Source organism: Merops nubicus, unplaced genomic scaffold, assembly GCF_000691845.1.
Source record: "Merops nubicus isolate BGI_N331 unplaced genomic scaffold, ASM69184v1 scaffold2906, whole genome shotgun sequence".
Lineage (NCBI taxonomy): Eukaryota > Metazoa > Chordata > Aves > Coraciiformes > Meropidae > Merops > Merops nubicus.
Genome location: NW_008616753.1, coordinates 685 through 18,168, shown reverse-complemented (window position 1 = coordinate 18,168; position 17,484 = coordinate 685). Strand labels below are relative to the sequence as shown.

Sequence of the window (17,484 nt, the reverse complement as noted above, 5' to 3'; positions counted from 1 at the left end):
CATTTACCTTGGCTCACACAAGAAGTCAGTATTTTCACCATCTGCTCTCCAAACAAGCCACTCCCTGAAGGAAGGATGGCAGAACATACGTGTTTTGTCCCGTCTTTTTATCAGGAAACACGAAAGGGCTTCCATCCTTTGGCTGAAGTCTTCCCATTGTTGTTCACCATTTATTTGGCCTGCATTAATAGCCTGGAAAATCTGGTCATCTGTCATGGGATGCAGGGATGCCAGTGCCACGTTCAGTATTGGCAGTGCTCGCTCAAAAGCAGAGTTTGTCATGAACTTCATATTGCACTGAAGCAAGTACAGTTCTGACAGAGACACTGGAACAACCTTGTAGCTTGCACTTTTGATTACTAAGTGACCTTTTTGGAAAAGATCCAGAGTGAGTTTCAAATAGAGGTAAGATCCCAGGCTTCTCATTATCAGGTGGTTACTCACTTTCCCAATAATGGCTGCATCAGCTTTCCCATTTAAAGATATGTTGTTTATAATTTCCTGGCTGTTATTAATTCTGTACTGAATATATGCATTCAAGTCGTCATGAATTTCTTTGTCTGGAAAATTGTCCAAGGATATTGCAATAAAGGGCAGTGAAGTTACTATTTCCTGTGAGGGGGGGAAGGGGTAAAAAAAGAAAGAAAAAACAAACAGGCATTAGGGCATCGAAAACTCAACAATCCATCTTTGTTATGTTTCTCTTCTGCAATGAGTACCACACAAATTAAAAAAAAAAAAGACTTCACCCTGACCTCCTCAAAACCCAGCATTTTTTGTAATAACACAGCTGCACCAATATAGAAGATGACATTTTTTGAGGGTAAGAAAAAAGTTAAAAGGTGTTTTTACCTGGAAGTTAGTTCTTACAGTCACAATGAGCTTAAGCCAGGGAGGAAACTTAGAGATTACTTTTGTCATAAATGAAGAAAGTGTGTCACCATAATCAGGTTTATGAAATTCAGCATCATTTAAACCATCTATCAAAATTATGTAGTCGTCTTCAGGAATTTTTTGCTCTGAAATATGAAAATAAAGGATGAATGCAAATTTTCCTGTTAAATGACATATTTTTATCTCCCAAGTTTTGAGAATCTTTATGCACAGCAATACATCTTAAATAATTAATCATTATTTAGGAGATTAAAAACAACATGAGAAGATATAAAAGAACAAGGCCATAAAATGACAAGTGGCAGCGACCACTTAGAGCAGTGGTTTTTACTGCACTATGATTATGGATCTATTGCAAAACAAATTTAAATAGAGTTAAAAGATTAAATAAGGCTGTTAAGAGATGCATGGATATGAGAACAAGGCACATGTACAAGATATTAGTTAAAATGACTTTTAATTAATAGCTATTTACTTTAAATGTATCCCTTACTGGACTTAGCAAACAAAAAAAGTTTACACTTTGTAAAAAACATAATGGCATTGGTTTACACTTCCAGTTCTGAGGAGAAAAGGTTATTTTGCAACAGCTTGAGAAGCTAGCAATATTCACTTTGAGCACTTGTTAAGGATGAAAATCCCAGGGGTAAACATAACATTTGCCAATGGATTTCACAGGAATTTTGTTGACTGTCAACAAAATTCAAGAACTGCAAACCAGTTTTCATAGGAATGACACGTGCTCTGCTCACACATGGGCAAATCTCCTCCCCCCTCTTGCCATATAGCACCTACCTGCTGAAGCTGGTATACACTGTGAAGCTAGCTGGTCTCAAGGAGGAATTTGCTAGGTTTTTTTTAAATATGAAAATCACGTTGTTACAGCCTTTCTTGGAAAACTGCCATATCAATTTTAAAAGCAAGGAAAAGCCACATCCATTTTGCAGGTGTTTAGGCACAGAAAATTACCAAACAAAAAGTGTGACAACTCAAAAGCATCTGAAAACAAAATCCTTTACTACAACTGTTCCAACCTGAATGTCAATCTACAAATTTGTCCTGGAGTCTTCTGGCAAAAAAATAAAGTTTCCACAATCTTTAATAAGTTTCATAGTTGTTTCATGTTTTAAAATAAAATTGTTCAAAACCTACCTATTACTGTTACAAACAACTACCACAGTTAAGGAATCCCTTTCTCCAGTAATGTTCTGCTTTATTTGTATCTCTTAGAGCATTAAAATACATATTACTAGATTTTTGTCTCTTTTTATGCTGTTTAGATCCAGTTTCCAAGTCGCTCCCTGCTCCACGTACCTTTTCTGAGGTTTGAAAGTGGTTCCAGCACTCCCCTTTTAAAAGCTGCTGCTGGATCCTGGACACAAGACCTCAGGCTAAGCATGCTTTGCAAATGAGGCTCTTTTATTAGAAGATCTCTGTATGCTGCTAATTGATTTGAACGACAAAGTAAAGCTGCAATGCTGTGTACAAATTCTGGGACAAGACACGTGTATGTGTTGTCAGCTTGACAGTAGTGATAAGCAACAACCTGGAGAATTAAAAAAAAAAACCAAGACAACACCAAAAGTGTTAGCCCTTCAATATTTACATCAGTTACTAGTTACTCCAATTATGACAAACTGTTACTCATTTTTTCTTTCAACTATTAATTATATTTCAGTGTTAGAATAATTATCCAATTCTGCAATGGTCTCAGATGTCCTGTGTCAGAGAATCAGAAAGGAACATCATGAAATTGATTTTGACCCTTTAAGGCATGCAAAGAGGAAAATAAATCAAAATGTCAGATTCTGGCATGAAAATACTGTGATTGAGTTCACACCATCTGAATACTCTGGGTAAACTCTAGGTGATCCTGCTCTGGTATGGGGGGTTGGACTCGATGATCTTTTGAGGTCTCTTCCAACCCCTAACATTCTGTGAATCTGTAAGCAGGTAAGTAACTAAGCAGTACAAGAAAAATAATGTGATGGTCTGACTAAGCAATGTAATAGCTATAATTTAACAACGTTCACAGTAAATGAAAAGTTTGCACTTCAGCAGCTTTCATAACATTATTGCCAAATAATACACAACACCTTAAAGACTGCAACAATAACTTCATGCTTTTTTCCTTATAAATATTTGCATAAAGTATTCAGTTCAGATGTTTCTTATTTTTAGTGCTTAGGAAAAAAATACGACACTTACCATAACACTGTAAATCAAAAAAAGCAATTGTTTACTTCAGATTCTCAGAGTATGGAAACTAGAAAGGCTACATTCAGACTTAGCCTGTAGCATAGCATGTAGCTGGATTATACAGAGACCAAACTTTTTATCTTTTCTTTTTCTGCAAAATTTTGCTTTTGCAAGGTACACCGAGCAGCCACCTGTAGAGGACACATGGTCCCTTTTGCAAGTAAAAGATCCTAACCTCCCATACACACAAAAGATTTTCAATGTAACTCTTTCTAGGACCAAGCAGAATTCAAGTAATGACTTGAAAGGCAGACGAAGCAGGTAGCTGGTTGCACCAGCCATGAAATGTGCCCTGTGTCGGTGTGGGCACACGGAGCAGCACGGAGTCCCCAGGCAGGTGCAGAGGAGGAACTTTATTTACAAAAAGCCCAGCCTTTTTATGCCCTTAGTCGACCATTGGTTTGCAGACTTTTTAGGCACAGCAAACCCACTTTAACCGACCAGCAACCACCACGGTGCAGACCCCCAGCATGCCTCGCCCCCTCTGTTCTAGCTGAGTCACTCTCCCAGAGCCCTCCTCTGCTTAGCCTGAGTTACAGGCCAGAGCTGTGGTTTCACCAGGCCCTCCCTCACCAAGCTGCACCCCTCGGCTACACCACACGTCTCCTCCAGTGTCCGAGGTACTGCCTGTGCTCCCGCCGCTCACCGCTGGCCGACCCGGGAGCCTCGACACAGCAGACCTTGCACAGGCTAGAGGTCTTCTAGCATTCTGAAAGTCTGTTAGGAAGTGAAAACTCACTTTTGAAGCGAGGCGTCTCACAGAATCACCTGTCTGGTTTTGGTATTCAGGAGCACCAGGACAATTCAGAGTCTTCACTGTACTGGCACCACTTGCGGATGGTGGTACCTGACTTAAGGGAATCTCATGACAGGAGTCACCACCTATGTTTAAAGACAACAAGTACAGGAGAGACGAAGAAATCAAATTTGTTGATATCAGATTGTTTTATAGGAAAACATCACTGAATATCTTTGCTGCTAAAGTAAAAGACAAAACTGAACAAGAGCATTAAAAAAAGCCTGCAACTAGTCTGATAAATGCAGGCATATATTTGGAATTTCATAATTTTAGAACAATTCAAGTTACTTTTATTAAACTATAGAATTATTGAAAGCAAAACCATGCTGATGTGAAGAGTTTCCTTATGAAAATTATATATGCAATGACTCATGAAAACTAATGAATATTTTACTAATAACTAAATTAAACTATATGACTGAACTCTTGAGAAATATAAACAATTTATCATCATTATTATAAACACAAATAATATTATTTGAAGTGTCAGCAGGGGAAGTAGCAGTAATGACACATCACTTTCAGTTAATGTAGGCCCCAGACTGGTCAGGTGACAGAATCTATGGATCCCAGTAGAATGGGTTTCTCCACAGCTTTATTCTTGCCTCTGCTAAAAATCTATGGAAAATGTGTGGCACTGAAAAGCGTGTGGCACACAGTGGGGAAGAAACGTGTTGCTCCTCTCTTCCCAAATGAAGGGGAGAACAAGCTGCTACACTCATGCTACCAACCAAGTCTGGAGCACACACTGCCTGACAGAAGGAAGAGATTCAACATATTGTCTCCATTTTACATCTCTCTTGATGGGCTGAGCCCATGCTGTTATTATGTGGTGGGTATTTGTCAAAACATACAATTTTAACAGTTTCCTCACTGGAGGAAACAAGTGTTTGCTGAGCGGTTGAGGAGGCTGGACTACCTTAAGCCAAAAAAGCAAACAAGACTCCACTCTTGTTATCAGTACAGTAACCCAAACAATCACTCCAAAGAGGAACATACTTTTAGGGGATGAATGAGGGCTGTTTGAAGCGATTTGCCTCATGCGACTGCCGTGGCAGCTAAGTGCCACCAGCCGTGAAATAACAGCGGTCTTCCCAAATCCCACGTTCCCAGTAATGACTGCTCCCCTGTTCTCTGCTGGATCCGTGTTCTTCAGTTTGTCTTCAATGGCCTGAAACAGCCACTCTCTTCCAACAAAAACCGAGTCTGTCGTTATGCTTGGCACTTCAAACAATAGAGGCTTCAGCAAAATGTCTTGAGGCTTATAGGGGATGAAACGAGCTGAGGAGAAGTGGGAGGGAAAGAAGCTTATTAGAAGAAACTTGACATGCAATAAACTAGACAGATCATTTAATTCTGTGACCTTGTTAATAGCATTCATAATCCGATCTTAAAGCTTTTATCATGAAAACAATAAGGACTGATTTGCTCAGTACAGGTCACCTCCGTAATTCCTGTGTGAATTCACTTCTAGGGGAGAGAGGCTACAAGTATAATTTGGGGATGTTTTTAGAACTGAACTGGAGTTAATAAGTTGCGGAATCCAAAAGTTTTCTTAAAAATGCATTAATGACTCTATAAATGGGCAAGAGCCAAATATTTTTCAGTTTAGAGTGAACTACACTGCTGAGCATCTCACTGATAGGTCTTTAGGTCTGTAAAGACATTTGCAGAGAAAAAGGAAAAGGTACAGACAATAAATAATTTTTTTCTGCTTTAACTACTCCCTTATTTTTAAAGTAAGGTAAAAAAAAAAAAAAAGACTACCCTTTTTTTCCTATACTTTTGAAGCCACAAAAAACCAGAAATTACACAGCACAGCTGAAAGTGTAGTCATATTTGACTACTTTATTCTATACATTTGGCAAACACCTGACAAGACTTATTAGAGAGAAGAATTAGAGTTTGGTTACATAAAACAAAAAAATTAAAATTTACAGAAATAAAAATGCTTACTAATATAATGCTCTGAAGATTCATTAACCAAATCTAATGTTACTGATGCTGTTTCTGCACTGTCCCTGCACACCTAGATGAGCATACACTGATCTCCTCTTAAAAGCCAGACACCCACTTCCTAAACCACAGCACTATGCAGGGAACAGCACAAGCAAGCATCTTCTCTTCAGACCCGCCGAGTGGCCTGTCAGGAGGCCTCTGGAGCAACGCTGGGCGGGATGGGGGTGTTCACAAGGGGCTGCTGCAGCAGCCTGGCCGTGCCCCACCTTTGCCCTCCTGCGGCGCCCTCCCGCCGGCAGTGCTGTGCCAGGGCAGGCGAATGGACGTGCGCAGCGGGGTGTTCCTCTGGCCGTCCAAGTAACTCAGGTCTTCCAGTTTGGTTGAACTTGTTGCTAGAGTATGAAAGGATTGAAGCTTATTTCTCTCTCAGCATAAGTTACAATGAACATTATTACTAATTACAGTTTCCTCAACATAGCACCTACAGCTAAGTTTTCCTAGACACTGGCAGTGGTTGAAGTCATTTATGTTACTACATTGACAAAATGCTTTTCAATCAAGTTCACTAAAGAATTAGTTGGATGTTTCCCCTTTGAGACGGCCCTTAACTTCCTCACATGATGAACAGCCCTCATGTTAATCAAGTTTCCGCTTTTTCTATGAGAACAACCATATAGTGAGGTCAGAAGTGTTAGGAACACGTTCAGATATTAGCTGTTAAAGCACTATCTGTGAGGAAATATTTATACTCTTATTGTACCAAATGCTACAGAATTCCAGATAACATTTTCTATTTTCTTTAGCTCTCAGACTGAAATGATAGGTGTACAAAAGAACTGAAAATCCACAGAACGCATTTGCCAGGTTACATCAGGGATACACACTTTTTCATTAGAAACAAAACAAATTACTATTGACAAAAAACCACAGTTTTTAAATTGATATCAGGTCTAAAAATCTTCCATCTGTTGGGGGGCCAAGACAGCCGTCAGTGCACAAGCAATTCAGACTTCTGCAGTGCACTGACAACAACTTCCCGACACAGGTGACTGAGAAGCCAAAAAAGAAAGATGTTCTGAGAAAGACCTCATACAAACAAGGAAGCAGTTGTCATAGATGTGAAAACTGAAGGCAGTCGTGGCTGCAGTGACCATGAGATGGAGGTGTTCAGTATCCTAACACGAGAGGAGAGCAAAAACCAGGAGCATGACAACTTTGGTAATGCTCATCTATTCAGTTTAGAACCTATGCTTCCTTCTTTTTGCCCTATAAAAATACTTTCATCTTAACAACATAACTTCAACAGAAATACTCAACAGAAATGTCCTACCATTAAGAACATCCTTTTTTCTACCTCAGGGCTTTACCTGCAACAGAGTTTGGACGAGGCATTATTAAAGAGCCAGAACTTTGAGCATAAGGAACGGGACCCTCTCCTGTTGGTATTTCTTTGGGCAAATTCTCAACAGACCCAACGACTTCCTCTTCTGCAACTGGTGAACAATTATCTGTTCTTCGATCATGACTAATCCCTTGATGTTTTCCAGCTCTGAGACTCCCATCCTTGCTCCATTCCAGACTGGATCCACTCCGATCATCATTTTCTGATGAACTTGTTATAGTTGCTAAAAAAGAGAGAAAAGACCCCAACTGAAATATGAGTCAGAGGGACATGGTGCACTCACATGAATAATGCGTTCCAATTGTCCTACCCAAATGGCATTTTGCACCAGCAGATACTCAAGCACTTCTTCACTGGATGCTTTGTTAAATTTAAGGAATATTGTTTATCTAAAAGAGCCAAACAACACAGCTCCTCAGATTGGGAAAAGTTAAGCCAAAATTCAATGCATTTTGAACAGTTCAATGCAAAAGAGGAAAATACAAAATAGGATGAAAGGGCATCAGTGTTTTTTTTTTAAAAAAAATCAATCCCAGTTTAAAAAAGAAAAAAAAAAAAAGGAAAAAAAAAATCTATGTGAACTGTGGGTCCTCCCCCAGATAAAATTTTCAATGTTAAAGGCACATATGTGGTGATTCCACAAACAACTGGCCAAATCACCAAGTAAAACATTCCAGCATACTAGACCGTGAAGAAAATGCAAACACACAGACTGCTCCTCAGAACCCTGAGCCTTGTCCAGTCCAGAGAAGCACCAACTATTCTTCTTTCACATCAGCTCCCACATCAACCTTGCAGGATGTTGAGCTACTCATACAACTTAATGTGCTTCCAGCTGATGCTCACATTCACAAGAAATTTAAGATCTGATGCTTGAATTCAAGAGTTCTTATTCTAAGAAATACCAATAACACAACATACATTTTAGAGGCAATCGAAGAAAAAGCTTTTCAGGCATTTAATTAACCTTTGCTCACAGCTTAGATTGTACTTCTGTATGACAAATTTATTTCCTTTTTATGGTTGTCATGTCAAAAATATCTGGCTGCTCCTGAAGTATGAAATACTTAAAACTATGATTCCTCCTGGAGTGAAACAACATTAGGAAACCTTGCTGCTCAGATTTCCATACTGAACAGTGGCACACATCCAGAAGAGCTTACGTTTTGGCCAGTAGCCCAGTCTTTTCTCCTACTTAGCTCATTGCTGAAGATTAAAACCTGCCTCCACTACCATTATGTCAAACTCAACAGAAGCAAAGAAGAATTCAACTACAGCAAAAGGACATTAAAAAACTAAGAAGAACCTGAGCCCTAGATAAAAAAGAGGGAAAGGGAGAAAAGAAAGACTTCCCATCAGAGTCTGCTGGCCCAGAAAACATAGCAGGAGTAGAAATATAATGGAAGCCCACATAAGTACCATGAAAGAGGGGCTATTTTCATGGTTGGATGAACTCTGTCAAAGACATTAACAAACATGTACTTTCTATACATAATCTAAAATGCATGTTTACTACTATTAATGAATTTGAATGCACAGACACATTTGTGTTTAAAAATCAAGATCACAGGTCATTTATCAAAGAGGTGCCTCTTGCTGCCCTTGGTTTCATGGCTTTATAGATGATGTAAAGTGTGCTGCCACGGGTTGCCCAGGGACAAGGGGTGCTCAAATTCCCCCTGAATTTGAGACACAAGTGTCAGCTCTGCAGAACTGTAGCAGATGATTTTCATACAATCCCATGATCACAAACCACAAACACTGGGCTGAAGAAGCTGTACAGGTCCCGCTACCCTCCTATCTTCTCAAGGTTTTTTTCACCCCTGCTCTCTCACACTCAGACACTTCCCAACTCCACCATCCTCTCTTCTCCCTGTATAATAAAAGACTTATTTTCATGTTTCTCCCTATTTTTGAAACTCCTTCCTTTTCATTAGCTCAATAAGCAACTTTTACCACTGGGTTCAAAAATATTTTCTTTATATTATTAGTAGTGACAAGGTTACACAATGGATAATGTAGTTGGCATGTCAATATACTATTTTAAGCAAACACAGGGATAGTTCTGACCTCACCTAGACCATGGACATACTTACAGAATATTTCAAGCTTGCAAAGCATTGGCAGTTGGTTTGCATGAGTACCTACATTTGTCCACCTGAGAGAAGGTAAACTCTTGTCCAAGAACAGGTTTTAAAGAAGGCTGAAGAACAGTGTTCCAGCCTATTATCTTAAAACTAGTTCTTACACAAAACTGACCACGGACGATGGCTTTTATCAATCTACTATGGAAGGAGTTCACAAAATCATTTTCTAAAACTGAAGTACTTAAATGTTATAAAAATGAGTCTTCTGACCCATGAATAACATCTCTTTTAGGGTAAAGATAATATTATGCAGCCAGTTATGACTGTTAGCTACTTCACTTTGTAATAAAATGCAGTAACATCTATAAAGTCAGAGTAAAGTGTTATCAACCGTGTTATGAAAACATGGTTTATCAGAACTTCTTGGCAAGTACTACAAGTTCTAAGTTCACAGACAAAGATAATGACACTTCTTAAATTTGCTTTGTCAAATATAGGCATTTAAGATTTAGAATTGCTTCCCTTTTTCATCCTCTCTAAATTCAGTCTATCATCTGGACTTGAATAAAACTAGAATCTCACCTTTGTCTATTGAGAAAGCATCAGATTATGGGGAATTTTGTGCTTTGTTTTTGTTGGTAAGCTTAACAGCTGTTCCAACATCAATTTTAAAAGGGATCAACTGGTTGAGCAGTCAACATTCAAAAAAAAAAAAAAAAAAGGACTAAACCAGTAAGGAAGACTATACTTGAAAAATATGCTTTTTACATCTTTATCTGACCTTCCAGAAAATAATGGTAAAGCAGCTACCTGGGTGTCCAAAGGTACAGATCCATAGTGGTGTAGACAAAAACCCATTAGGGCAGGCAGCAGAAGTAGGGAAGATGGCACAAACAAGGCAGCAAAGGATTTAGCTCCTGTCTTTAGTACCAAGCAGACCTGCTGAAATCCTCAGCAAGCTGGTAGAAGGAGCTGTGTTACAGTGGATCTGTGATGGTGACTGCCTCTCTAGAGGTAACTGACTCCTCACAGGAGATGCACATGTAGCCTCAGTGCAGTCCTCTGCTCTGTGGAGGATCACACAATTTCACCTCTTCTATGATATGCCAATTTAGCTTCAATTTCATTGAAATTAAACCAGCTTCAAGCTATGCTGTGCTTCACCATTATGAAATGCATTGTAAAGACATACATAAAGGAGGCAGAAAAGGGTAGAAGAAAACAAGAAATGGAGTGGAACAAAGGAAATCAATGGTTTTAAAGGAAAGCATGGAGAAATTAAAACTGCACCAGGAAAAGAAAAGAAGAGTAATGCTCACCTAACAACAGCCACTGTTATAACCAAAGAATATGATTTCAGTCTCTCAAGTACAGAGGATCTGAAACAGGATCCATGGACAGCACAGAACTGAGCACAACGACATGAAGCAGCTATCCAGATTTGTACTATTAAAGGAAGATTAATTCCTATTAATTGCCTTACTAATTAAGATGCTTACCTATAATTCCACTGTCCTTGCTCTCCAGGGTGGAGCTAGGGCTGCTGATGGTTCCACAGGGACTACCTCTGCTGGCTGCTGGTTTGCCCACACAGCTATTGAGCGTTGAGCAGGGGCTGTCCGTGCTGGGCGACGTGGTGCTGCTTGTGAGGGTGGAGCAGGGACTCACCCCTTGACTGGCTGCCATACACTGCAAGGTGAAGACAAAGAAACAGTTACTGCACAGGAGCCACCAGGCTACTCTGCTGAAAATTAGAAACATCAAGGTGAGGCGGAAAAGGAATGAAGCAAAGAACCCATTTTTCTCGCAAAAGTTTCAAGAAATGGAAGATTTATCTTGACTGGGAACCTCCATGACACATTTTCATATTACTCTTAGAAAGTGACATCTGAAGGAAAAAGGGAACTTCACATTTCACTGAAAGAGTTGCAGTGAGGCAGACTTCTCTAGTAAACATTTTGCTGGATACCCCTCCTGTCAACCCCCAGTCTTTACTCTTTGGGTTAGAAACAGCTGAACTGCAGTCTTACTCACATTTCACTATCAATGAAACCCAAACTGATGCACTAAGCCTTATGAAGCCTGGGGCTAAGACTGCAGAGAGGAAGGAGAAGAGAGACTGGTCATTGCTGTGCAGTTCTGGTTTGCAGGTGAGTTTCACATGGACAGTAGCAGTTTGCTTTTCTCCAGTTCCTCTACCCCCAAATGACAGACTGTGAAATGGAAGTGAACTCCTCAGGAAAAAACAAACACACATGTCCCAAAAGCATACCCCTGTTTTAACAGAAAATGTGCAACTTCCAGTTTCATAAATCACTGAGAATAGAAGGGGGAAACAAAGTTCCTCCTAAATATTACAGTAAGGCAGAGAGAGCCTTAGAAGCCAGTCACATTCATAGCAGATTAAACTTCCAGAAATGGTAAGGAGTCTTTCTTCTTTTTGTTTGTTTGTTTGTTTGTTTGTTTGTTTGTTTGTTTTGTCTGTTTTTAAGAATGCAAGATCAATTCAGAATTTCAAAACAAACACACACACACACTTGTTATAATGAATTTACAATTCTGTTACCATATGTCTATTAATATGGACTGTATTTTAGTCAGTATCAAGTAACTGCAACTAGCAAAAAGAAAAAATAACATTAGTCCTCTCAGATGAACATTAAATATACCACTTTCCATTATCCTACCATGACTTCATTTTTCTCTTCTATATGAGCAGAAGTTGGGATCCCTTCTCCCAGTAAAAACCCCAATCTTGTCATCAATTCTTGTGCTGCAGGAGAACAGCTCGGGTCTTCATCAGGCTTTGCTTTGAAGTGAGGGGAAAAAAGTTGGTGAAAATTAGAGACTTATGTTTGGAAACTGTTACAAGAGGTAGAAAAAACACAGTCAAATATAAACACCTGTTCTTTTATCTGCAATATATCTATCAGAGAAGCTAATGCCATTTGAATCTTTTGTCCATTAGACTTTAAATTGTTGGTGGGTCTTGGATCCTCTACTTATCTGCACAAATCTATGGGAGAAAAAAGCCAACCCTGGCAGTGAGAACAGAAATGGTTAAGAGCAATCAGCTTACCAGTGGACTGATGATGAATGTGATTATTCTCCTAAAAAGAGCATTAAATTCAACAGTATCAAAGCTCAGGGGCAGACTGAAATTCTGTTCTGGTAACTTTTTTTTGAATAGACTTTTCTGTAATGTTAAAAATGTGAAAAGTAGAGGCTAATAACATAGATGTTTTGTAATCTCACAGTTAACACCACAACTAATACTGTACATTTTGTTGTGTGTGCCGTGCGAAGGATGTGACGCTAGTTCTAAATGTCCCAGCTTTTCTGGTTGCCAAAATATTTAATTGTATCAGTACAGTGCTTTAAAATGTCAAAACGAGGCAACCTCCAAGAAAAGGAGCCCATGAACAACCTGCTCAGGGAAATCACCAACTGCTAGGATCACCTCACAAACCAGCCTCTCTGGCCATTTGCCCTGATGCCACCAGTCTGCTGTCACCTGCCAGCCTGTAGTGCTCTTCCCTGCCAGAAACAATCCATTTCTTTTGGCCATTAAAAAAAGAACAATTTGTAGGCCTGTGCCATGCTCAGGTATGACTCAGGAGCATCACCTAACCACCCTGAGAAGCAGCTCGCAGCAGGACTGCTGGCTGTGGGGGCTACCAACCAACCCTGCAAAGAGGGCAAGTGGCAGGAGCACCCGCACTGCTGCCTCCCTGTCAGTGCCTTCCAGGCAGGCACTGAGCTTCTGGGTGGCACCCACAAACAACTGGGAGACACCAGGAACATCCAAATAGCTTTATCCGTCTAAAATTTGGAGACTTTGTGCAACAAAAAGTTCCTAGCTCTTGAGGAGTGTCTCAGAGAACAGTGAAGAAAGGGAGATGCAAGTGTACGGACTTTTCCAGTGGTGCCCAGCGACAGGACAAGGGGCAACAGGCACAAGCTGGAACCCAGGAGGTTCCATCTGACCAGGAGGAGCAACTTCTCTGCTGTGACGGTCCCTGAGCCTGGAGCAGCTGCCCAGAGAGGCTGTGGAGTCTCCTCTGGGGGGATTCCAAACCCACCCGGCTGCCATCCTGGGCACCCTGCTGTGGGTGAGCTGCTGGAGCAGGGGGTTGGATGAGATGAGATGATCTCCAGAGGTCCCTTCCAACCCCACCACCCTGGGGTTCTGCAGTTGTGGCTTACTGATGAAGTTTAAAAAAGGACAGACAAGGCTCTCAGCTGCACTACTGCACTACCTTCTACACCACCACCAGGCAGAGCAGACAGGAGGGAAAAAACCCCACCAGCACCAGCAAAGGCTGAACTGCCTTTTACTCTGGCCTTTCCTTTATGGCTCCACTAAGCCAAATGAGTGTCAGGACAATATTTACTCTTCATGAAGAGCATATGGTATCTCACCATCTCACCACACAAGACACAGCTGACATTCAGTGGTGTTTGCAGTAAGTACCACATTTTTCCCCAAGCTGCAGATTGTAAGAAAAACCTAGAAAATAATTATTTTGACTGAACAGCTTGACCAGGAAGCATTAATTTAACAGTATTTCAATTTTATAAGTGACATAAACCCCATGGTTTGCAAACATGAGTTGTTTACTATTCAACCATCCTTCTTTATGTCACTCCAGCTCAATGCCTACTTGAACTCACATATTTCTTTATTTTGTGGACAGCTTAAGGTTTCACTCTGGAAAACTGAATTATCTGACTCTCACTTAATCCCAAAAGGAGGAAGTGTAAATAATGTGAGTGTGAAATGGTATATTTTTTGAAAGCAGATAGTACAAGTTTTTGTATCTTAGAATATTTTGCAAATTGACAGTTCAGAATATTTGACTAGGAAATATATTTTCTCTGTAGAATTTTCATTTTGAGGATTACAATTAACCTTTAAAATTACAATCCTGGAAATTACTGAGCTTGTGAAGTCAACATCTTAATCCTTCTATCAAAGTTCAAACCCTCTATTATTATTACATTTAAATTTCAATCTCTGACAAGTCTGAGTAAATGTTAGGCACAGTACCAAATTTGGTTCAGCAATGGATATAGAAGCCAAGAGCTAAGGTGTTCAACCCAGCAACCACTGTTTAATCCTTAAACACTACAGTTTAATTCTGACCTTCGGCAGCCTCACTGCCTGGGAGCACAGGTCTGTGAAGAGGAGGATCATCGTGAGAGGGTCACCTTTAGATTAGGGAGAGGATGACTACATGCTCTCCCAGTTGGACCTAAAACTTTAATGCCAGCACTAAGATGGCTGTGAAGAGGGAGGCACAAGAGGGACCAGGGTAACTACAGGGCATACAGAAGAAGATGGTGAAAACAATTATGCGTTCTATTTTCATTAGTAAGTATCAAAAATGAGTTGTTTTTTTTTTTTTTTTTAAAAGAAACATTGTCATTTAAAACCATAGTTTCTCATTACAGTTAAAGCAAAAAGAAAACAAAAAATTCTTTAGTTGGAACCTCATCAGTTAGATAAAGTGACTTAAATAAGGTCAGTTAAACTGAAAAATTAATCTAAAAATACAAGGCATATGAAATCCATGTTACAGTGCATATAGTCCTATACCAACATCTGGGTCGCTTGGCTTTGACCGTGACATTCACTGCCAAAACCACGCTCTGTTATGCACTAAAATTCAACGACCATGAAACTTTCCAGGAAGACCAATTAACTCTAAGGAGGCAGCACTTCCCAGCTTGGCCAGCGCAGCACTCCGCTGTCACTGCCGCCCTAGTGAGCAAGCTGCTACAGAATTGGTATAATGAAGCACTGTGGCCAGTGCAGAGCTACATGCATGGAATCAGCTCACACACAGTCCACCCAAAGGCTCGTAGGCCTTCGGCCTGCGTACCAACCAGCAGCACTGGGACATCCCTGTGCCTGCAGCACACGCACAGCTCCAAGAACTGAGCCAGTTCTAAGGATCACACAGTTTAATGGCAAGCATCTCCTCCTCACCACAAGCAGGCTTGTTAAATCTGAAAAACGTTCTTAAACAGTCAGATTTCCTTCTTATGCAGGCTCCTGTTTATCACTCTGACATGATCAGCTGTTCTACCACGCAAAGCATCACTGACCAGACTCTTACCATGCTGACTGGGCTCCCCGTGCTCTGACCCCTTCCTCAGCGGCAGGGCTGCCTCACCTGGCACTCTGGGGCTTTCCACATACTTGGGCTTCCTGATTGGACCTGCAATGGGAAAGAGCTGAGTGTATCTAATATCTTCCAGATAGACCACAAGTTTTTCATGTATAGTGTCTATCCTCTGCAATGTAAAATAAGTAGAGGAATTATTTCTTACATACACAGCCGGTGGTGTAAAGAGTAGTGAGCCTGCTGGAAAACAAAACCGTTCTGCTGGCTGTGACAAACCTGAAAAAGTTTCCTATATATGCAAAGTCAGTGACTTTTGCATGTTCAAACTTGGGGAATTTTCAATGGGCCTCCTCAGTTCACATGTTTTATTTTCCATTATAAGAGGAAGATCATTTTGTTATCAGCATCTTTGAAGCTAGGAGAAAAAGACTACAGGCAGACAGCTCGCAGCACCAACACACTAAACAATACAAACCTGACCTTTATATTACAGTGTACTTTCTCCAAATACTGACATATCTTCACCATTCCTTATGATCAGGGCATGAGTTCAAAAAACAACAATAAAACCCCGTCAGCGGTTTCTAATGGTTTTGGTTTCATTAAACAGCAGCACTCCCGGTTGATGTACATACTAAGTTCAAACATAACACCTTCAGTATTAAGGAGAATTGTGTGTTCACACAAAGAGGCATACTTCTCAGAAATTTACTGATTCTTTACTCTCAATTTCAGCTTCAGGCTTTGGTTTCAAGCTGTTTACGATCCTATTCTTTGCTAAGTATGGTTTAGTAATGACCAGAGGACATGCTAACGACACAACCTCTCTAGAGAAGGAGAATAATGCCCCCTCTAAAGGTTTACCAGAAGTAGTCTACAGGTACTAAACCAACAGACATCTGCTTGCACTACAGACAGGGTGAAATTCTGGTCTTGATCCAGCAACTGACAGAGCCAGCAGGTAGACTGCTACCCTGATGCACAATGTATCATAGAACTGAAACCCCACCACGTAGTTATCCACATCCTGAAAAACATGTCAACAGAATCTTAGATCAATAAATGCATTTGCAACACGTTCACACGTGGAGAAGCATCGACAGGGAAACGTGCAAAGTTACACACTGGAAAGCTAAGATATTTAAATAGCATGGGGAATGGAATAATCATCATCAGTAATACTGAAAACTCAAACCCCAAATTTTTGTCCCAAACTTTGATTAAGACAATCCCAATTTCTTGCAATGTGTGTAATGAAGCCTCTTGAAACTTTCGAGGTTTTGGTGAGCTTGAGGTGTGCTAGGCAATTCCAATGTTTCATCCAGAAGAACCTCAGCATTAGCTGGAAGTCCATAGAAACCCAGTCAGCAGCTGGGTTTAACAAAATCCTACAACAGAGGTATTTTGTGGATTTCCCCAGCTTTGGCAACAAACTGATTTACCCTCCTTATTTAAATACCCCCTTTTGTTATACTACAGAGCTACAATCTCAGGTTCCCTCTATCATGTAATATCATCCTAACAGTAGGAAAGGAAGTTTCCTCACTTGAAAATACGTTTTGACATGCTGCAGCCAAATGATTTTTAAATACACACATTAAGCCACAGTGACATAGCACAAGAAAAAGCCATTATACTGGCAGCATTCCACTTTTGCATCTGGCATGTTTCTGTATCACTCATTGTTTTATTCATCATCATCATCAAATCAGTCTCCAAAGCCATCATGCAGAACTTGGTACATTTCATGAAGAATGTTCCTTGTGATACTCCACTGAATCCTGAACTTATAGATACATAGTCACATATTTAAAAAACAAATAAAAATCAAAGAACCTCAAAGCTGAGTTCTGTCAAATTCAAATAGAAGAAGCTTAAATGCTGGAACTTGACTCAAATACTGCATTGAATCTAAGCTCTTAACTGCTAGATTACATCATATATCTCGGGAAA

General features: G+C 40.2%; 1 protein-coding gene across 1 annotated transcript in view; it reads right to left on the bottom strand.

Moving 5' to 3' along the window:
- Positions 1-16,558, bottom strand: part of TANC1 (tetratricopeptide repeat, ankyrin repeat and coiled-coil containing 1) — a gene marked incomplete at its 5' end in the record, with an annotated part of 36,045 nt that extends 19,487 nt beyond the window's left edge. The window contains 12 exons of the mRNA XM_008942913.1: positions 8-612; positions 853-1,019; positions 2,209-2,440; positions 3,893-4,035; positions 4,952-5,233; positions 6,178-6,303; positions 7,279-7,536; positions 10,900-11,089; positions 12,088-12,209; positions 14,386-14,388; positions 15,523-15,700; positions 16,448-16,558. Of these exons, the coding sequence (XP_008941161.1) occupies positions 8-612; positions 853-1,019; positions 2,209-2,440; positions 3,893-4,035; positions 4,952-5,233; positions 6,178-6,303; positions 7,279-7,536; positions 10,900-11,089; positions 12,088-12,209; positions 14,386-14,388; positions 15,523-15,700; positions 16,448-16,558 (2,417 nt within the window). The remainder of the gene's footprint in view (positions 1-7; positions 613-852; positions 1,020-2,208; positions 2,441-3,892; positions 4,036-4,951; positions 5,234-6,177; positions 6,304-7,278; positions 7,537-10,899; positions 11,090-12,087; positions 12,210-14,385; positions 14,389-15,522; positions 15,701-16,447) is intronic.
- Between the last annotated feature and the right edge of the window lie 926 nt (positions 16,559-17,484).